This window comes from Pelodiscus sinensis, chromosome 13 (genome assembly GCF_049634645.1).
Source record: "Pelodiscus sinensis isolate JC-2024 chromosome 13, ASM4963464v1, whole genome shotgun sequence".
In the NCBI taxonomy this organism is placed as follows: Eukaryota; Metazoa; Chordata; order Testudines; family Trionychidae; genus Pelodiscus; species Pelodiscus sinensis.
Genome location: NC_134723.1, coordinates 17,402,947 through 17,425,718, shown reverse-complemented (window position 1 = coordinate 17,425,718; position 22,772 = coordinate 17,402,947). Strand labels below are relative to the sequence as shown.

Below are 22,772 nucleotides of genomic sequence, written 5' to 3'. Positions count from 1 at the left end.
TGGGACAGAAACTGACTTAGGACGTCAATGTCACAATCTCTCAGACTCTCAGGTGGGTTTTTTTTTGGAGGGTGGGAGTGGGAGGGTGTTCTTGAACAGATCTATATTTGTCTCTCCCAGATGTGTTGATATAGTTACACTGCCACGAGCATGAGGTAGAATAAAGGTTGGAAGCCTGTATGTTTTATGAACTCACTATAATTGTAGAGTTGCTAGGAACAAAAAGTCTCTCTCAGCTTCTCAGGCCTAATGAGTACTAACTCCCAAAGGGGTTGGGGAAGGTATATTTTAGCTCAAAACTAAAATCGATGCTTTGTTTTTGGACCAATTTTCAGGATCTGAGCTCAATTTTCAACTGTATTTCCATTTTTTAATTGTTCAGTTACAGATACATTATTACAAATTTGTTCAATATTCATATTTTTAATTAATACTACATGCAAACAAGTGACAGCTTATGGATTGCTCACAATGTATTGGCTATGTGCCTCTCTCATTAGCTGTTATTGATTGGACATATGGTTTTGATTCTGTTCCTTAACTGGATGACTGTAATTAAAAAAAATAATAATGAAGAGTTCTCCGGAATAAGACCCTGATGTTTCATCCTTTCAAGAATATGCTGACAGCAGTTTGTGCTATTAGGAGGAGCAAGGTTGGGAACACTAAAAAAATTACAGATAGAAAAAACATAACTTGCAAACTAGCAAATATGGAAAAGAAAATCATGGGTATTCTACAATGTCATTTTAGTGTCACGTTTTAAAATGTAACCATTAGTTTACAAATACTTGTATTATTGAGCTTGGACTCAAAAAAAGGAGCCTAAGAAAATTAGGCAGCCCATATGCAATGAAATTCTGTAAGGCTGGGCAGTTTCCTTACAATGCTTTGAAAGTTCTGACCTTAATCCATACAATACTGTTAAAGGGGGTGACAAAGGCACTCAGCCTTCATAGGTGAATATTCCAAATTCCACATGATTTAATAGTTCTATCAATGTTGATATCAAGCAGCTAACAATAATCATAAAAAGAACAAACTTAAAAAACAAATAGTCTGGTAGCACTTTATAGACTAACACAACATGTAGATGGTATCATGAGATTTCGTGGGCACAGCCCATGATACCATCTACATGTTTTGTTAGTCTATAAAGTGCTACCAGATTATTTGTTGTTTTCTAAGTTTATCCTGTTGTACAGACTAACTCAGCTACCTCCTGAAGCATAAAGAGAACGTGAGATATTAACCTGCGCCATCACTAAGCACGTTGCTAATGCTCAACAACAAACAGGTTTTAAGAAATGCTTTAATGCTGGGTTTAACAATTACTATTTTTTCTATCAGTCTCCATCAAAATTAATTTAAGAAATTCAGTAGTTATAACAAAAGCCAGTGAAACTCAAAATTTTGTTAAAAAAACAACTGGTACTTACTAGGGACGTTAGATATTGTGTAATTGGATAGTCGTGTAACTGCATGAAATCTTAGCGCTTACATGACTATTCAATAGTCCCCAGGAATGAGGCTGGCAGACATTGCACTTTCAGCCACACCCCTGGGGAACCCTCTGCCATCCCATGCTAATGCCTCTCAAGCAGAGGCAGCAGCGCAGGGTAGCAGGTGGAAACCGGTCCACAAGGGGAGCCAGTTTAAAAACCAGCTCCCCACGCAGACTGGCTGCTTGCCACCCCGTGCTGCTGCCTCTGCTACAGAGGCAGCAGCATGGGGTGGCATCAGCCCCTGTCCACAGGAGGCCAAAGCTCCCGACAGAGGCTGCTCCTCAGCAGCAGCTTCTGTCTGAGGGGAGCTCAGACCCCCCATGGACAGGAGTTGCTGCCAAGGAACAGCCTCTGTCCACAGTGAACCCAGCCGCTGTGGATAAGAGGCTGCTTTGTGGCAGCGCCCCATCCCATTGCCCCGCCCATGTTGCTGCCTCTGACAGAGACAGCACCGTGGAGGGAGGGGGAGCATCACTGGGGAGCTGGTGCTGGGGAGGAGGGACCAGCTTTTAAGCCTGCGGGGGACCAGCTCTTGCCTGCCCTTGACCCCCTGCTGAACACAGTAGAAGACAGCAAGCGGAGGGGCAGGCAGGCTCATGGAGCCAGCACATGCAGGGAGCTTGCTTGAAAGTCAGCTCCCCGTGCATATAGGCTCCGCCTGTCCCCCTCACCTCCATGCTGCTTAAGTATGATCATCCCTAGAAGGTATTTGTCTAATAGCACTCTATCTTGCAAGTTTCTTGTAAAGATTAAAGATTGTAAGGTGCTCAGATACTAATGCACTCATATTGCTCCCCATCATCAAAGATAGACAGAAAATTAATCCAACAGGATATAAAAGGCTAAACCTAAATACCCAGGGTGAGTTAAAAATGGAAAGAGATTTAATTTCTCTTTCAGCTCTTACCGTATGGGATTCTAACTCAGCAATTTTCTCTGGCGATTCCGAGCCCAAATAATATATTCTTATCACATGGTCAGTGCTACCTGTTGCAATGAACATGCCACCTGAGAAAGACAGTATTTTCTGTGAGAAGAACAGTCACTAAAGGAACTACAAACTTTGTGAATATGGTGTTACTGCTAAAGCAGCATAAAACACAGTTTTAAATTGAAGATTTTCAGTGGGATCAAAACTTGTTCATAAACATTTAATCTTGATTTAAATGTTTTCCTGTTCTGGACCTTCTGAGACCCTTTACACTTCAACGTCTCTCCTTACTGCTAAAGAAGGGTTGAAATTACTGAAACTGTTACTGAACAAACAAGGCTAACATTTCAAAAAACAGAATTTAGTTACTGCAGATCTACCACAGTTCTATCAGCCAGAGCAATCCACAGAAATAAAAGGCAAAGAATGGTTTGTAAATCTTTAGGGCCACATTCAGCAAAGCGCTTACGTAAGAATTTGCTTATGACCTAAGTGACTTCATATGCTTTAGTGAATTAGGGCCTAAGAGGGTACGCTCTTTTCCTGTAATAATTGTGTAACTGTATTACACATTATTCACTGCAGGATGCCTAATTTGTGACACTGAAAGCGCTTCAGTGATTTCTGAAATCCTAGATTTCATGGGGGAAAATGGCATGGTTAATAGGGATCTGAAACAGGCTAGCAATTTCAGATAAAGATAATTAGTCATACATTATTTTGTTTCTCTCTACAGATAAAAACCACTGTAAAATATCTCTCTCTTGCAGACTACATGGCTGGATCAAAAGAGGGAATCAGACCACATACCTTCAAAAAGACACACTGCAACATGATAACATACATTACCACAAGTTATGGTCCTGTGACTAAGGTATTAATGAACCAATACTTGATAATTTGGGATTAGTTTTGTTACTTATAAATCTACAATACCATCAATGTTACATGACAACCTCTTTAAGCACAAAAAAGTCAAAAAAACATTATTCAGGATGTAAAGTCAAGTTCTCAACAATTACGCAATCCCCAAATTAAAGATACTTGTACAACTTTAATTCAGCCTCTTGCATATCTGCTTGATGACAGTCTAATTATTCAAAGTATGGACTTTTCCCTGATTTGGGCAGATGTTCAAAAGGACAAATAAAGAAATAGCTTTGACACAGAGGCCATACCCCCTACTAAATTTCAAGTCTGCTTTCCAAAGTGTGGGGGAACGTGGGAATTTTCAATGCAAAAAGTCACCAGAGTTCATTTACATAAGCAAAACAATCTATTTCTCCCCAGTCTCACTCTTGGAAAAGGATTAGACTATTTTGGCCGAAATTTAATGGGGAAAAAAAAAAGCCTGAGGCATACACCCAGGAACATAAAATTTAAAGTTTAGCAAAGTTATAAGCAAGAGAAAATAAAATAGGATAATGGGAAGTATCAGACTATCAAAATGGCAAGCAGTGTTCCACGCTCTGCTTATATCCTTTATTATAGGGAACATATGATCTTTTCATTGTCAAATTGTTTTCTATCTAATTTTAAGTTTATAGAATACAACTCTTTAAAAGTATAAATATTCCTAAAGGGAAAGGAAGGGGGAAAAATACACATTTTCTTTCAAAACACAAAAAGTTAGACAAAGTCATGAACACAAAAGTGGCAGGAAGTACGGACTGAAATCAATATGACTTCCCAGTTTGGCAACAAAATTAGAAGATGCTGCACTCTAATCCAGGCATGAATTAAAAAAAGATTAAGAGTTTTATGACACTGCAAAAGTCAAAGAAAGACTCTAAATAGTAATTCCTTTAAGCAGTACTGTGATACAAAGTTTAATATGAAGATAAACTTAAAAGGATATGGAACTTTCTTTCTATTAGCCACCATGCCGAAGCAAAATTCCCTCTGAAGTCAACAGGAGTTATGTCTTCATGATATGCCCACATGAAAAATTAATGCTTTCCAATTATAGATTTCCCAGTGCAGGCAAAATAACCTAATCTTCCCCCCTGCTGAAGAATAAGCAATTTAAAGGTACAGATTGCCACTGAGCATTTAATTTAAATCGCTTTATTCCAAAAAAAAAATCTCAAAACATTAACAAACTTTCTTCTATAGAATATCAATGTATTCCCAGATATATTGTCTTCATTATTTTTCAGCAGCTACAGAAGACCAGAGATTGTTTTAAAGCTGCCCCTCATTTTTATTTTATATGTATGTATACACAGACACAAACAAAACTGAAGTGCTATTTCTTGACTTTTATACATACCTGAGCTGAAAGATGAACAAGATATCTGAACCCCAGGTCTGGATCGCTCAGCAAATTTCACAGGACGATCCCTAAATGCAAAAAAATAACATGAAAATTTTAATTTTATGACCTTATCTTCATATCCCCTAAGACGACCAATATCAGAGTAATTCAATGTTTGAAGTTAAGGCTCAATAGTTCCATTCTAAGTTATTTTATTTCAGAATTTGTAACGAAGTATGCCATCAGTTCGATACTTTTTTATTGAACTGATTTTAAGAGTAACTCACACATTCTACTTTTGAGTATTAATAGTCTTTTAACGTATTTAAGTTACATACTTAAAATAGAAACTGGTAAGCCGCCACCTTGTAAGCATGGCATCAAACCCACACTTTTTAGGGATGAAATTCTTTCTAAAGATATGTACATCTGCAATTAAAGTTAATGGAATTTGCATGCCTGCACATTTTAGATAAGAATTTGGGCCTAAATATAAGGCATTAAGTGAGGAAGACATTCCACAATTATTGATTGCAAAACATAAAGGAAAGAACTCAGAGAGCAATACTTTGTGGCCCTGTGTAAGTCACAGAACATGAGGAGAAAGCACACCCTCAGACAGCTGCAACGGCTTATGTAGCTACCCCAATTCCTCCTCCCATAGACCAGTACTAGCAAATTCACAGTCCATTTTGGTCAATTTTATAGTCACAGGGTGTTAAAAATTGCAAATTTTTTCAGGTATTTAAATCTGAAATAACAGTGTTGTGACTGTGAGGGTCCTGACCCAAAATGGAGTTAAAGTCGCAAAGTTATTGTAAGGGGGGGTGGGTGCAGTACTTACTTCAGAGCTAAGCAGCTGGAAAGAGCCAATTGCTGTGTGGGGGCCCAACTCTGAAGACAGCATAAAAGTAAGGTAGCAATACCACAATCCCTCCCCCAAATAACCTTGTTATCCCTCCTCCCCAGAAACTCCTTTTTGGGTCAGGATTCCCAATATGAAAAATGATGGTCTCTCCTGTTAAATCTGCATAATATAGGGTAAAAAGCACACAAAGAACCAGATTTCACAGTCCAGGTTGTTAATTTAGCAGGCCCTAAGTATGGCAATTGTGCATTGGGGAATTATATCAAAGATCCATTTGCAGATCGAGCTCTTAATTTAAATAATCATGCCAACCAGGCAAGGGAATACCGTATACTTAGATTTCCAGAAAGCCTTTAACAAGGTCCCTCACCAAAGGCTCTTCAGCAAAATAAGCTGTCATGGAATAGAAGAGGGAAGGTCCTCTCATGGACTGATAACTCATTAAAAGGTAAGCATGTAATAGGATTAGGGATGTGAAAGTGTAAATGTGTACACAGTTAACCAATGAGCCTGTAGGCTCATTACTTAAGGTCATCACTTAAACTTCATCGTTAGACGCAGGCTCCCACCTGCCCTCCCCACTCTGCCATCTCGGATACAGAAAAAAATTCAGCAGTAGCACGTTTACTTAATTAAATGCATTTTAACATCCCTAAATAGGATAACCATTTACACAGTTACTGTGAACGGTTACACACAGGCTTACATCCCACTCCCGGGAGCCTGGCTGCCAAGCCATGCTGCTGCCTCTGTAACAGAGGCAGCAGTGCGGGATAGCAGCTGGCTCTCCATGAGGGGCCTATCCACGGAAGCTGATACACACCAAGAGCCATCTTAAAAGCTGGCTCCCAACAAGCACCAGCTCCCGGGGAGCTGGCTGCTACCCTGTGCTGCAGGTGCATGTAGCCGTGTAACCGGTTACACAGTTACCCAATCACCCACATTTTAACATCCCTAGTTAAAAGATAGGAAACTAAGGGTAGGAATAAATTATCAGTTTTCAAAATGGACAGCAGAAACTAGTGGTATCCCCTAGTGGTCTGTATTTGAACCAACCCAATTCAACATTCAGAATCAGTCTGGAGACAGGGGTAGACAGGTGGCAAAATTTGCAGGTCATACCAAGCTGCTCAAGATAGTTAAGGTCAAAGCAGACTGTGAAGAGCTTCAAAAGAACATCACAAAACTAGGAGATTGGGCAACAACAAAATGGCAATGAATTTTAATGTTGATAAATGCCAAGTAATGCATATTGTAAAACATAATCCCAACTATACATATAGAATGATGGGGGCTAATCTTGGAATCATCATGGCAGTTTAGAAACAGTCAAAAAAATCAAACAGAATGTGAGGTATCATTTAAAAAGGACAGAATATTATATTGCCTCTATATAAATCCACGGTATGCCCACATGTAGAATACTGTGCTCGATGTGGTCGCCTCATCTCAAAAAAAAAAAAAAATCCTGGTATTAGAAAAAGTTCAGAAAAAGGCAACAAAAATGAGCAGGGGTATGGAACAGCTGCCATATGAAGAAAAATACAACTTGGACTTTTTAGCTTAGAAAAGAGGAGACTAAAGGGAGACACGACAGAAGTCTATAATATCATCGCTGGTGTGGAGAAAGTAAATAAGGAAAAGTTGTTTACTTGTTCCCATAACTCAAGAACTAGAGATCACCAAATGAAATTAATAGGTAGCATGTTTAAAACAAACAAAGGAAGTATTTCTTGACACAATGCACAATCAATCTGTGGAACTCCTTGTCAGAGGATGTTGTGAAGGATGTTGAAAAGGGTTCAAAAAAGAACTAGATACATTCATGGAGGATAGCTCCAGGATACTGGGCTAGATGGACCTTTGATCTGACCCAGTATAGCTGTTATGTTCTTAAACAGCAAAGGAAATTATTCTCTTTTCATTTATCTACCCTAAAAGGAACACACACCTTTTCTCTCCCCCACATCTCACCCCTTTCTGGCTCCACACATCTCAAGCCTTTTTACAAGGAGTTAAAATAAATTCCTCCTTTAGTTGAATAATTATAGCAACAAAATGAGCTTACTTAAATTTAATTGTGTTGGCATGCCACTGCCAGAAACAGATTGCTCCATCAGCACCAGTGGAAGTGAGGTATCGTGTTGTTCCTTTTCTTGCTGGAGAAAACTAAAAATACAGTTATGGCAGTTAAATCATCTGACTTCCCTGTCCTCTTAGATACAAGTTTCTTATAAATGGCACGTCAAAAGATCTAAATCACTGCTAAAAGTATGCACTTTCCCACCATGACTAAAAAAGACTAGTAGAACCTAAACTTCCATAGCTCCCTGAAGTTCATATTAAGACGCATGCAAACCAAATGCAAGTGATCTGTAATAAAAGCTTTTAGCAATCAGATATATTTTGAAAAGGTATACAAACAAATCTCTAAGAGTGTTTATTCAGTCATAGCCTTCAATGCAGACTGACAAAAGGATGTCAGTCTGTGAGATACCTAAAACAAAAAACAGTCTTTAGAGTGCTACATAGTCCTGGTTTTTGAGAGATACCTGATCACTGATGGATTTTACATAAACTACAGACAAAGTGATTAGATGGCAAAGATCTTAGATCATTATTAACCTGGGGCAGATCTGAATGCCATCTTAAGATGTGGAAAAGGTCTGCTTCTCATTGCTACTAAACACCCTTCCCCACCGTTTTAAAAGACATTCTGAAATCTGGAGCAAGTGTTATCCCTTACCTGTATGGAAGTGATGGAAGCTGAATGGCCCTGTAGCACTGCAATTGGTGCACAGGTTCGAAGACACCATACTCTGACTACCTTATCACAGCTACCTGCAGCCAGCAGTGTGTTTTCATAATTAACAGCCATGTCAGAAATTTCAGCCGAGTGTCCTCGCAACGTCGAGAGAAGACGACCATCATCTGTAGCCCAAATTTTCACTAAACAATCATCTGAGCCCTAATGTAACACAAACACACAGATGTGACAAAGACATTTCCATAAGTTTTAGACAGACAAGCATACAATATAAAACACAAGTCACTGGGCCATAATCACACAAAATGACTTCAAAGAGTGTAAAAGTCTGAGCTTGAGGATCCCTTTGCAGGATCAGGACTCTAAATATTTCTTTAAAAAAGACAAAAATATCTGAACATGGAACATTAACATTTAGTGGTCTTTGCTTTATATTACCTTCTGCCATATTATTAGGTTAGCAATAACAGATACATAGGAGTCTGCCACATATATTTGAACCTCATTTATTCAATGTAATAAATTCATATAAATGCCATGTTTGTGGAAATGATCTCTACCTGATAGACTGAAGAACAATGTGAAGTTTCAGAGCAATGTAATATATGTTTATCATGTATCTGTTTATGGGGATCTCTGCTCAATAATCCACCCCAACCAGGATTTATTAATCTAACATTCCAACCTCCAGTGGCATATAGCTTCAATATTTTTAAATGAAACTTCCAATGTGGAATTTCTCCAACCAAATTACATCAGACAAGGTCTTGGGAGGAGACTAAGCCCTGAGCCACTGAATAATGTTGGGAGACACCTGCAGCTTACACTGACTAAAGTGATAGTCACCCAGCTCTTCTGTAAACAGGACTATCAATACTGCACAACCGCCAAAGAGTAGAAATAAAGCTTCAAACACTTAAAAGAGGAGATTTCTAAAATAATGCAGCACTCACTTCTAGTCCTGATAGAAGTCATGCATGGACTTTAAAATCATGATTCTTCTATAAACAGAAAATCATTTAAGACTGGGAAGTGGCTTTTGGTTGGTTGGTTTTAAAACAATTCTCTGGTACCCTCTGAATTCAGTGTAATTGAACAAGTGATAAATGAGACACCAATATTTAGATATGCAATGAAAAAAAAGCCAAAACAAGATGTTTTTAAAACTCTTTTAAAGAGTTAATGATGTCTGCTATAAAACTTTTTGTAACACAATATAACACGCTCATGGCCTCACTATCCAGGAATGGCATGGTCATCCGACTTTCATGCCACCGAGCTTTAATTCAAACCACATCAGTTTATGGCATATGAACATACACACTTTGAAATAATAGGCCATTTGCAGTCCTAGCATAAGCAGGTGTAGCTCCATGAAAGCTAAGGAAGAAAAAGCTGAATTCAGTCAGTAAGGTTGTGTGATTAGCATTTCTCTTCTTTTCATCCTTCTGACATGCAAATACAGTAAATCCTAGGTACACTGAACTTATTAAACACATTTTTATCCAAATTAATAAACAAATATTACTCTACTGACTCTTATTCTCCTGACTACAAAACTTGCTTTTACACTCAAAAACAATTGTAATAATAAATGTAAGACAACCAAACCCTTTGGGTTAGATTATCAACAGAGTTTACAGCCCTGCACACCACTAAGTGAATATCTTCACTGTCACAGAGATTGACCCACTCATTAAAGATCCACCACATTAAACACTGAATGCGCCTCTGGTAACCGTTGTACTCCTTGCAGTTGCGAGGAGCAAGGGAAGTTGACGAGAACGTTTCTCCCATTGACTTCCTCTTGTGGGGACGGCACTGAAACTCAGCTTAACGTACATCGACTCCAGCTACATTATTTACGTAGCTAGAATTGCTGATCTTAAGCCGACTTTCGGTGGTAGTGTAGTTATGCCCTCAGATAGCATAATCTAGTCCTGGTGCAGGAGAATTCTCTACTGGGCATTACTGTGTTGGATCCAGGTTTATGCCTCTGCCCCCCCAGAGTTCTGCTCAGCACAGAAGAGAATCTTGCCAGCACATTTTTAAAAGCGTAACACAATATGCTAGCACAACTGAATAAAAGGGAAATGTAATATGGATTTACATTTCACAGATCAATTTATTACATGCCTGCATGTAAAAGTAGTTGGAAATGCAGGTAGGGAAGAGAAAGAAGTTTCAAATAAAAACAGAATGGGTTGTACCCATATGTTTTTTTCTGTGCTGGGGAACAAAGCTGCCTTTGAACATGGCAGAACAATAAAAACCTCACATAATCACATTTAACAAGTGCAAGATAAACTGTGAATTAGCAACTCTTGTAGATAACAAGCGAATACACAATAAAAAGTGAGGAATATCATAACATATATTGTTTATTTTAATTGTTGCAGTTTAATTTTTATACTAATAAATGTCAGACTAGATTTTGAAAAGTTACATAATTCTTAATAATTAAACTTTAGTTATAAGAGACCTTACTATAGTATCTGCTGTCTAGTTTTTAATAAGACATAAGGGGAAGACTAACAGGGGAAGACTAACCATTTTTCAAAGCATGTAGCTTAGCAAAATGCACGTTAGTGAGAGACTTCCGTGGATGGTTTAAACAACAAACCAGATTCACTCAAGTGAAATGCATTTGACGTATTTCCAGCCCCCAGAATATCACAGGAATCTGGCACCACTGAGCAAGAAAGCTGGTAAATAGCAATTTTTTTTTATCTAAATCACAGAGCTTTAATGCGTAACAACTTTCCTATAGTTATATCTGGGGAAGTGGATAGTTGAGTAATAATTTCAGTTGCCTGTCCACTGATGCGGTGAGCTGTTCTAAAAAAATGCAAGAGACAAAACAAGTACACACACAGAGTCTGTGCTTGAGAAGGTGCAAGTTCTGGGAGAGGTAGTGTAGAAAGAGCTGAATTTCTAAGCCATTCACAACCTTTGTTTTTATTTCTTCCTGGATGACAAGTTCATTGTATATAAGCCAGGAAGAGCTATTTAGGGCACTGAGGGGGGGGGGGGGGGGGGGAGAAAGAAACAAACAAATTCAGTGTTCCAATATATTATAATTCTTAAACTCACTGTGAAAATTCGTCTCCCACTGCGGTCAAATGCTACACAATATACAGATGATAAGTGTCCCAGAATCCTCTTATGCATCTTCATATGTTGGTAGTTGGATGTTGGGAACAAATGGCTGAAACGTCCATATCCAGTTAATTGCTTGGCAGAAATTATATTTACTGGGAAAAAAATACAGTCATCTTAAGGTCTTGTTTGGCCTGCGTTTCAAGTTAATTCACACTTAATCACTGTTAATAGTAATATATGATTCAATAGCTTTTTACGACTGACTCTCCCATTTCTAACACACATCTGTACAGACAGAAGAACTTAAAATGAATCTCTTACACACTGTAAGAAGCTAAAAACTTGAAGCAGATTGGGTAATCCAATTTTTAATTTTTAAAATTACCACATTCAGGAAATTGCTTTTAACACAAACACCAAAACAGTAGCAAGAAGCAATTTTCAAAGTGTTTGCCATTATTTAGAAATAAGGTACAATTTGATGTAATTTGATGTAACTGAAGAATAGGGATGTGATAGTGTAAACGTGTAAAGCCTGGGCTCAGTGGTTAACTTTCACGGTTACATGCCCCACGCCTCCCCCCCCCGTGCCTCTCTGTATGAGAGGCAGCAGCAGGGGAGGAGGGCAGGCAGCTCCACAGGATACAAGGCAGCAGCGCGGAGGGGAAAGGAGAGGAGGTGGCTCCATGGGAGTCCCCTTCTCCCCCCATACACGTAAACATGTACCCACTAAAAATTTCAGCAGGTACACATTTACCAAAATAAATACATTTTAACTTCCCTAATTAGGGAATACTTATCATGAGCACCCTCTGAATGGGCTTGGGCTACATTTCACAAGTGAAAAGAGCTACCTTCACCACACCCCTCACATACATTCCCCCACTAGCCTTCGAAGGAGGAACACAGGGACTTTTTCCAAATGGAATCTCTACTCCTGTTTCCCTAAGTGACTTGGGGGAAAAAAAACACACGGAAATCTATGGTGCAAGTGGGAGCATAGCCCTGATCTGAGAGGCATTAGCCCCAAAGCTTATGCCCTAAATAAAGGATACACGGAGGTTTTCTATGGGACACATCAACTCGTCAGGATATTTGCCTAGTTTTACAACAAACTACATGGAAGGCACTAATGAACTCAATACAAACTAAATTTCATACAATTACTTGCTTATTGTGCTTTACACACTATCCACTGGGTTTATCGGTTAATCCTAATGATGACATGCACTCTTCTGCTCTCTATCAGGAATCAGAACCCATGGAGCCATCTGCCTCTCCCCTCATCCCCCTGAGCTGCTGCCTCTGATAGAGAGGCAGCAGTGCAAAGGATGAGTGGGGCAGGCGGAAGCAGATACACACAGGAAGACAGCATTCAAGACAGCTCCCCACATGTATCAGCTCACATGGAGCTCCCCTACCCTGACCCAGCACTGCTGCCTCTATATCAAACACAGCAGCACGGGGAGCAGGGGGGAAGACAGGGACAGGAGGGAGCCAATATGTGCGGAAAGCTGCCTTTTAGGCTGACTCTCAGTATGTCCACTCTGTGGAGCCACCTGCCCTCCCCCCCCCCACTTCCTGCCACCAACAGAGAAAGCAGAGGGGGAGGGGAGGCGGGCACCATTGTTCAAGGGGAGCCAGTGCTCAGGCCCCTCATGGACAGAGGCTGCTGTCACTCTGTGCTGCATTAGCGGTATTAGCAGCAGCAGCATGGGGTGGCAGGTAGGAGCCAGACTACGTGGGGAGCTGGTTTTCATGGAGACAGCAACACTGGGTGGCAAGGGACTCCCCAGGAGTGGGGCTGGGAGTACACTGGCTGTTGGCCCCACCCTCAGGGACTTTCAAATAATCGTGTAACCAATAAGATTTGACTGGGTTACACGATTATATAATTAAACGATATCTAACATCCCTAGTAACGGTACAACCATGGCTAGAATCCTGTGTCCAGTTCTGGTGTTCACAATTCAAGAAGGATGTGAGTAAGTTGGAGAAGGTTCAGAAAACAGCCAAGAAAATAGTTAAAGGATTAAAAAACATGCCTTATAGTGACAGACTTAAGGCGCTTAGGAGCCGACTTGATTAGAGTCTGTAAGTATGTACACGGGAACAAATATTTGATAATGGATTTTCAAATTAACAGAGAAAGGCATAACATGATCCAATGGCTAGAAGTTGAAGCTAGAAAAATTAAGACTGGAAATAAGACATAAACGTTTATTTTTTTTAAACAGTGACTAATGAACCCATTGTTACAAATTTACCAAGGTTTGTTGTGAATACTTGTTCAACAACAAATTTTAAAATCTAAAAGATATGCGTTTGTAATTATTTGGGAGGTCAGACTAAATGATCACAGTGGTCCCTTGGAATCTATGGTTCACACTGCAGTTAAAAACCCGTGGCTGGTCTGTGCCACCGGGCTCCAGCTAAGGGGCTGTTTAATTGCAGTGTAGATGTTCGGACTCAGGCAAGAGTCTGAGTTCTAGGACACTGGAAGGTTGCCAGAGCTCAGGCTCCAGCACAAGCCCAAACTTCTACATTGCAATGACAGCACCCCATAACTTGAGACCTGCATGCATCAGCTGGTACAGACCAGATGTGGATTTTTATTTAAAGCGTAGACATACCCTGTGAATGCAAGCTTATCTTATCAAGTGAATGTTGAAGGATGCAGGCCTCTGGTGTAGCCACTATTAGCTCCGCTCACTCCTTTAGTTTAATAATCTGGTGAACTGTTTGTTCCACTTATAAGTTGTTTTTAATTGTATCATCCTTTATCTACATACAAAAGATTATGAAGACTTCTTAGGAAGGCTGGGTAAAAGCATCATTTCAGAAGCCAATTAAGCTTGCTGACTAGTTAGTCCAATAAAAGATACTCCTTACCTATGTCTCTCCATATCCTGGGACCAACAAACTACAAACCATACACACATACACCCCATTGCTTTATATACAAATCCCAAGCACATAGAAGCAAAGTAAAAAACAAAGGGATACTGCTCAGAGAATAAACACTTAAAGTATAAAGAAATATTTATTTCATATCACACAATTTTTCTAATTCGGTAGCATTTTGACATTAGCAATGAAAAATAGTATTCATTTTATTTCAGAGTTATATATAGTAAGTGCACATTAACATAGTGATCAGCTTCAAATACAAGTCCATAATATAAGTAACAATATTATTATCCATCAACTTGCACTTTACCAATTAAAATACATATTCAATTTTTTTGCCTCAGGAAACAAATAGTACTATGCCATAATATTTTGTTATTTAAAAAAGCAATTAACGTATATTTTCTATTTCACTGTATTTAAGAACACTGTAAGAATATAGTCAAAGTAAGAATTACGTCCTCAATGATCTTTTTTTCCCATTACAGTAGGGCACAGAGGTTCTATTGCACTAGGTGCTGTACATACATAAAGAAGAGCTTGCCTACACACAGCTTTTATACCATTTTAACTATATCTGTTTCTAAACCTACTTCATCAAAGCAGTATAATCCCCTAGGATATGTCTACACTGCCACCCTAGTTCGAAGTAGGGTGGCTAATATAGGCATTCAAACTTGCAAATGAAGCCCGGGGTTTAAATATCCCAGGCTTCATTTGCATGTTTCCGGGCGACACCATTTTTAAATGCCCCGTAGTTCGAACTACCTGCCTACGGTTAAATGCAGCACAGACTAGGTAGTTCGAATTAAAGCTTCTAATTCGAACTACCATTAAATCTCCATTCAGGAGGAACAACAGTAGTTCGAATTAGGAGCTTTAATTTGAATTACCTAGTACATGCCGCATGTAGCCGCGGGCAGGTAGTTCGAACTACGGGGCATTTAAAAATGGCGGCGCTCGGGAACATGCAAATGAAGCCCGGGATATTTAAATCCTGAGTTTCATTTGCAAGTTCGAATGCCTACATTAGCCACCCTAGTTCGAACTAGGGTAGCAGTATAGACATACCCCTAGTGTGGACAGTCATATAGGTTAAAGTTGTAATCCTTTAACCACAAACACTTTACCCTATTTTTCAATGCTTGGGTTTTGTAAATGATAGGACTGACAACCACATATTCACTATTTAGCAATTTCAAACAGCTTTGCACCAGATAATTTTGTTTTTGGAAAATAAAAGTTGAAAAGATTTAAGAATAGCATGAGCCATGAAGGCTCATCTACATATTAAAATATTCTTTAAATAAAACCACACACAAAAAACTTTAGTTTCTTCTACATACTATAAATTCCACAATCTTTTTCTTGACATGTTATTAATTTTAAAATTAAATACATCAGAAACTCTATTTTATTAAAAGTAACACATGGTTTATTTTGTTAGATTTAAATTTTCAAGAGCATGTGTGACTTATTTTGAGACTGTTAGCACCATCCTCTATTGACCCCTCAGCATTGTGGTGAGGCAAATGTCCCACACTGGCTGCAGGGGGTTAAAGCCAACTGGAAGGAGCCTGCACAGAACCCTGGACAATTGGAGTGGAGCTTTTAAAGAGCCAACCAGGGGTAGCTTGCTGAGGCAGTCCAGTGTATAAGGAGCTGCCCAGCAGAGAGCGAACAGTTAGGCCAGGGGTGGCCAACCTGCGGCTCTCAAGCCACACGTGGCTCTTTGTTTAAAAAAATGTGGCTCCTGCTGCTTTTGAGCCACGTGCCCGGACTGCTCAGGCCAGCCGCTCTGTGCAAGGCACCCTACTGCCTGATCTCGGCTGGCCACTCTGTGCATGCACCCCAGCGCCTGGAGGGAGAAGTGCATGGCGGCAGCCGCAGCTCCAGGTGTGTGTGGGGTCGGTGTGCCTGACTCTGGAGGAGGACAAGGGGATTGGGTTAGAACAGGGGAGGGAGGTGCCTGGATCTGGGGATTGGGTTAGAGCGGGGGTGGGATGCTTAGCTCTGGGGGAATGGGATTGGGTTAGAGAAGGGAGGGGATGCTTGGCTCTAGGGGAAGGGGATTGGGCTAGAGAAGGGAGAGGGAGCCTAGCTCTAGGAGAGGGATTGGGTTAGAGCAGGGGGGCTAGGAGTGCCTGGCTCTGGGTGAGGGAGACACTGGGTTAGAGCAGGGGAGGCTGGCAATGCCTGGCTCTGGGGGAGGGGAGGGGAGGAGCGTTGGGTTGGGAGGGGACTGAAGCACCTTAAATTCAAATGCTTTGTGGATGCAGAATAAGGCAGCCAACACAGATGTCATATTTAAATTCCAGGACAAAAAAAGAATCAGCATGTACCTGGTTTACACTGTTTCTTTAAAGAAAATTCAAAGGCTATTGTTTGCCAGGCTAAAATAATTATTCTGAAATATGAGTCTCTCCCTTATTGTTTTTTGAACCTCTCATATTTGCAGTCTGGGACAGGCACTTGAAATTATGCTAATTTACTTCTTGGTTCAGTTTTAATTTAAAAAAAACTCACAGGACATAATAGGGCAGTAGTATTAAAATACATGGTGGCAATGTTCGTGTAAAAAGTAGTGCATTCAGCTAATTTAAGTGGCAGAGTTGTTTATGCAAAATTTGGTAGCTGTAGGTAATCCCAAAGGATGACTTTATTTTGCACAAACAAACAAACTCTTCAAAATATATGATAGATTATTTTACCATTAAAAAGAAGATGGTACTGATGTTAGCAAATGAAAAAATTTGAAATATTCAGTACACTGGAGTCACTTTAAAAAAAAGCAGCCAATGTTAACACACACAAACCACAAAAAAATTGGTCTGTGATTGGTTTTCTACATTCTTATATTTCAGTGAATTATTGCCTTCAGCAATAAGTAGCAAACAAAAATATGCAATTCCAGCTCTCACATCTTTTAGTCAGTGGAAAAAGCTATATCTAAACAAGGAAATGCACATACGTACATGCGCGCGCACACACTCCAGAAAGCCTTTCCAAAGACTAGTTCCTTTAGTATAATGGAGTTATTGTGCTAAGAAGGGGTTAAAGCTTTAGAACTAGGATTCCCACACAATTCACAACATACTAGCCCTATGAAATTTTAGCAACATATTTAACTATTTGCTTTACTTCATGCTACACCAGGGGTGGGCAAGATACCTCTGGCAGTCTGGATCCATCCCGCAGTGCTTTTTTTGTGATGGTTCTGCCTGGTACGCAGTACCAGCACCTCCAGTCAGAGCTCAACAACTTTTCCCCTGGAGTACCGGCACTTTTTTTTTTTTTAAACACAAAAAAAAGCACTGTCACACCGCCAAGCCATGAGATCCGGCCTGCGGACACCTCACTGGGACCTTCAGGCAAGCAGCAGCCACTGGTCTAAGCACAGGGCTGCTCCGTGTGCCCCTCTGATCTGGAGGGGGAGAGAGACTTCTTATGGCTTCTATAAGCTGGAAACAACCAGCCAACAGGAGCTGACAGGCTGGCCTGGGGGATGGGGAGCGGAGAGCCACATAAAGGGAACAGCCTAAAGTTTAAAGTGATCTGGGAGTCTAGCCTGCCTTGGGGGTGCCGCAGGGCTGCTGGCCAGGAGACACTTTGGTAGTTTCCCAGCCAGAGCCTGCCTCTGGCACCCCAGTCCCTCCTGCATCCTAACTCCTTTCCCGCAAGTCACCATCCAAACCGTCTGCACCCCCCTTCCCCAGGTCATAACTCTCTCCCACACCTTATCCCCCTCCTACACCTCTTCCCCAAGCCAGAATCCTCTCCTGCACTATTACTCCCACCCTGACCCTATACCCCAATCCCCTGACCCAGGTCACAATCCCCTCCTTCACCCAAAACTCCCTCTCAGACCTCACACCATCTCCTGCACTCCAGTCTCTTATCCCGTGTGCCCTTCTGCACCCAACCTCTACCCTAGACTCCACACCTCTTCCACAGAAATGTGCGTCCCTTGACCAATTTTCAAAATCTTGGAGTGCCCCCCCCACCAAAAATTATTGCCCACCTCTGCACTACACTGGGCATAACTGCAGCCAAATAGTCTGAAACAATCCTTTTATCCTAAGATAAAACTTTTGAAACTGTATTTGCATGTAGTACCCCATCATAGAATGGGCTCCTTCCAACTACAAATGGTATGATGGACAAACATAAGCACATCCAGTTCACCCTTAAAAAAATTAGTGCTTCCTTAGAATACACTAAAATACACTTTCTAGGGAAAGTGCTTAATTTTTAGTTGTCTAAATGATCATCACTTAGACATGTAGGTGCTAACAAATCTTGCTATTTACTGCCTATGCAGCTGTAATATTAATATACACATCGGGCTCCATGTTCTCAAAATAACAATTGTTTGATGCCACACATCAGTAGTTCCCAACCTTTTCAAGTATACGGACCTCTTTTCAATGTATTAAAATGTAATGGACTTCCCAAACAATTTAGCTGTTTTCAAACAATATAGTGTCCCTGCCTTTTGCTGTTCTGGGTCAAGGGAAGTGACAGGAAGCAGCGGCTAGCACGTCCCTTGGCCCACGCTGCTTCCTCAGCTCCTGCCCCCTCTGTCTGCTGCCCATTCACAGAGAATATGGGGGGGAAAGAGACCCCTCCGGTGTCCAAAGGCAGTTTCTGCCCTAGAACTCCACCCTTGGCAGGGTATGGATACTGGGGGGAGGAGGGAAAAAAAGAAAAGGAAAAGGAAGGATCGGACCCGTAACGGGAGTGATGGGGGACAGGGCTGGAGCAAAGAAGGTAGCGCAGCTGGTGGCGGGAGAATGGATAGTCACGAACAGCAAGCCACGGGTGAGTATTGCCTGGCGGAAAGTCCCAGTCCCACAATGGTCCCGATCCTTACTTTTAAACTTTCTGCGGACCCCCCTTCCAGTGTCATCATGGACCAACAGGGGTCCACAGACCACAAGTTGGGGACAGCAGCCATAGATAACCTGAATTATTCTCTCCTCAGGAGAGAACTCCAGAAAGTAGCTTCCTTTGTACACTGAGCTTGTAGATATATGGGGGATTTATTTTTCAACTCAAAGATGTTGGGACATTGCAAGGGAAGCCAGTCTGTTGAATGTTCTGACTCTCCTCTCACACCCAAAGGCAGCACAACTCTGTGGCTGTGCTGACACTGAATTCCATGATTTTCAGGGTATATTAACAAACCCCCTTCATCTTCTTGAGGAACAGCACTCAGTTCAGAGCGACTATCCATCTGAAAAAAATCTGCCCATAAACTAAAGGATCATGCTTTAGTGTGGCTGTTCTCCCTAACAGCTAACTCCACCCCCTGAAAGCACAGGTAAACACTTTGATATAATAGTCTAGTCGATTAACTGATAAGCAAAAGCTTATAGGTTAATACTATAAACTACATGCATTCCTCCCTCCCCCCGACAGTAATTTTTTTAGCAGGCTGGCCAGCAGCACGGCTCAGTCCTGGCTTGCATTGGGACTGGGACCTACCCCTGCTGCAGTTATGCATTTAAAGTGTATTAGGAGGCAGGCAGGTAGGCAGGCCAGCTCAGTTCTGGCTTACACTGGGTCCAGGAGCTCAGATCGCACCCCTGGACAGGGGCTGCTGCAATGCAGGGTGGCAGGCAGCTGGTCCATAAGGGAAGCTGTTTTTTAAACTGGCTCCCCTCGTAGACCAGCTCCCACCTGCCTCTCTGGTGGAGAGGCAGCAGTGCGAGGTGCAGAGGGCTCCACAAGAGTGGGGCTGGAGCACACTGGCTGCCGGCCCCGCCCCCAGGGATTATAGAATAGTCGACTAACCGATAAAAATTCATGTGGTTAATCAACTATTCAATTAACCGATATTTAACATCCCTAGTATACACCCACATTCTTACAGTACTCCAATTCCTAAACAAAAATACTTAAACTAGTGTATGCTAGTTGGACACATCAGAAACTGAAATGAAAATTCCCTCCAAGAATGTTATTGAAATAAACACTTAAATAGAAATTGAGAGTTAACAGTTGAAACATAAAAGAAATGCAAAAATCTGAAAATACAGGAGAGAGAGTTACTCACCATGTGCAGTCATGGTGGTTCTTCAAGATGTGTCCCCCGATGGAGGAGACAGCTTGGCCCTTGGAATGCTCAGCAAAGAATAAGAAGAGTCTAGGTGATATTCTCCATGATTTTGTTCAATCTATGTAGAACGTGAGTGCTCTGCTGATGTCAAGGGTATGCCATGCAGCTTGGGATGGATCAGCGTGCAGCTTAGAGAAGAACGCAGGTAAGTGTTGTATGGGTTTGTTAATGTGGATGGGAGAAGGGACCTGCAGGAGGAATTTAGAGTGGGGCTGAAGGGGCACTTTGTCCTTAGTGAAAATTGTATGGGGGGAGGGGTCAGCCATTAGTGCAGCGAGCTCCCCCACTCTCCTGGTGGAGGTTATGGCCACCAGAAAGACAATTTTCATGGATACGTGTGATAACAAGCATGTCGCTAGAGACACAAAGGCAGGCCTAGTCAAGCTCATAAGGACATGGTTAAGGCCCCAAATGGGAACTGGAGAGCGAACCGACAGAAAAGTGTATTGTAGGCCAGTGAGGAATCTCTTGGTGATTGGATCAGAAAAGAAAGAGTTGCCGTCGGTGATGCGATGAAAGGCTGCTGTCGCTACTGCATGAACTTTTATTGTATTAAAAGGTAGGCCAGACTCTCTTAGATGCAAGAAGTAGTCAAATATGAGGGGAATAGGGTGGTTTCAGGAGGCATGGGGTGGCTACATTTGAGCCACTTGGAGAATCTAATCCACTTGTAAAGGTAAGTTTTCCTGGTGGACTCTCTTCTGCTGTTGATGAATATTTCTTTTACTTGTTCTGAACAGGTGTTCTCAGCATTTTGGAACCATGCATGGAGATGGAGCGTGTGTGGTTCAGGATGGAGAATTCTGCTGTGATATTGAGTGAGAAGATTGTGTTGCGGGGGAAAGGTGTCCAGATCCACTATTGTCAATCTGTGCAGGTAAGGGAACTATGTTTGTCTCGACTAAGCTGGCACAATGAGGATCACACAAGCTCGTTCTGCTCTGATCTTGGTGATGATCTTGTGGCCCAAGGAAAGGGATTAGAATGCATAAAGGTGCATCTCATTTGAGGGAGAAAGCATCTCCCAGATAACCCTTTCCGAGGGCTGCTCTGGAGCAATAGAGGTGGCATTTGTGGTTGGTTCTGGTTGCAAAGAGGTCTATGTCTGGTTGCCCCCATTGGCAGAAAACATGATTGAGGGCTTGAACACCTATCTCCCATTCGTGATAGTCGTAGAACTTGTGAGCGAGCACATCCGCTCTGACATTTAGTACCCTGGGAGGTAAGTGGCAATAGGGGTAATTTGGTGCGCCAAGCACCAGTTCCATAGTCTGAGAACTTCCGTTCATAGGGATGGCGACCGGGCCCCACCTTGTCGGTTGATATAATACATGCAAGTTGTACTGTCGGTCATGATATTGATTGTCCTGTGTGTTATGTGGTGCAGGAAGTGTTTGCATTTATAGTGCACAGCTCTGAGTTCTAAAAGATTGATGTAGAACATTCGTTCACGGAAGGACCATTTGCCTTGGACAATGAGGGGTCCAAGATGGGCTTCCCATTTCATGAGGGACGCATCAGTTGTGATGGTGACTGTTGGGATCAGATGATGGAATGCTATGCCACGTAGTAAATTGTGTGGATGCATCCATCAGTCCAATGAACTGAAAACAAATGGTGTAAAGTGCAAGCCAACATTGGAGGCACCTCATATGCAGTTTGGCCAATTAGACTACATAGGTAGTGGTGGCCATATGGCCTAGGATTTTGAGGCATTCTTAGACTGTTGTGATAGAGGTCATGTGTGCAACCACTATGAGGTGGTGAAGAGCCTCAAATCTGTGCGTGGGCAGGGTTACTCTGGCTGCGTCAGTGTCTATGTTTGCTTCTATAAATTCTAGAGTTTGAGTAAGGTGGAACATGGACTTCTGGTAGTTTATATGGAAACCAAGCTGGAGTAGAAGGCCTATGGTGATCTTGACCATGTCCTGTGTTTCTCGGGAGGATGTGCTTTTTATGAGACAATCATCTAAGTATGGGACTATTATGACTGCCAGGCAACGTGTACACAGCTTCCCTCTTCTGCAAAAGCCTATGCAAAAGAAGTAAGTATTAGCATATTGCTGTACTTAATTTACATAATAATTAGGAGCCATTTTTGCACAAGCCATTTTTGCACAAGAGGGTTTTGCGCAAAAGGCACCATCTACACAGCACCTTTTTGCGCAAAACCCCCTCTTGCGCAAAAGCAGTTCTTCCTTATTTTTTCAGGAAGAATGGCTCTTGTGCAAGAGGGGGTGTTTGCGCAAAAAGGCACTGTGTAGATGGTGCATTTTTTGCGGAAAAACCTCAAGCAAAAACTACTCCTAAT

At 41.5% G+C, this 22,772-nt stretch overlaps 1 protein-coding gene across 2 annotated transcripts in view; it reads right to left on the bottom strand.

Moving 5' to 3' along the window:
• BRWD3 (bromodomain and WD repeat domain containing 3) overlaps positions 1 to 22,772 on the bottom strand; it is a 126,248-nt gene that overhangs the window by 78,146 nt on the left and 25,330 nt on the right. The window contains exons 1-6 of one of the 2 annotated variants that reach the window (XM_075940778.1): positions 14,064 to 14,208; positions 11,422 to 11,582; positions 8,308 to 8,529; positions 7,630 to 7,730; positions 4,709 to 4,779; positions 2,413 to 2,513 (exon numbers count right to left, since the gene is read on the bottom strand). In XM_075940778.1, coding sequence (XP_075796893.1) covers positions 2,413 to 2,513; positions 4,709 to 4,779; positions 7,630 to 7,730; positions 8,308 to 8,529; positions 11,422 to 11,505 — 579 coding nt within the window. In that variant the 5' untranslated portion in view covers positions 11,506 to 11,582; positions 14,064 to 14,208. Of the gene's footprint in view, positions 1 to 2,412; positions 2,514 to 4,708; positions 4,780 to 7,629; positions 7,731 to 8,307; positions 8,530 to 11,421; positions 11,583 to 14,063; positions 14,209 to 22,772 lie in introns of those variants that run through there. The other variant, XM_075940777.1, reaches the window with a different exon arrangement.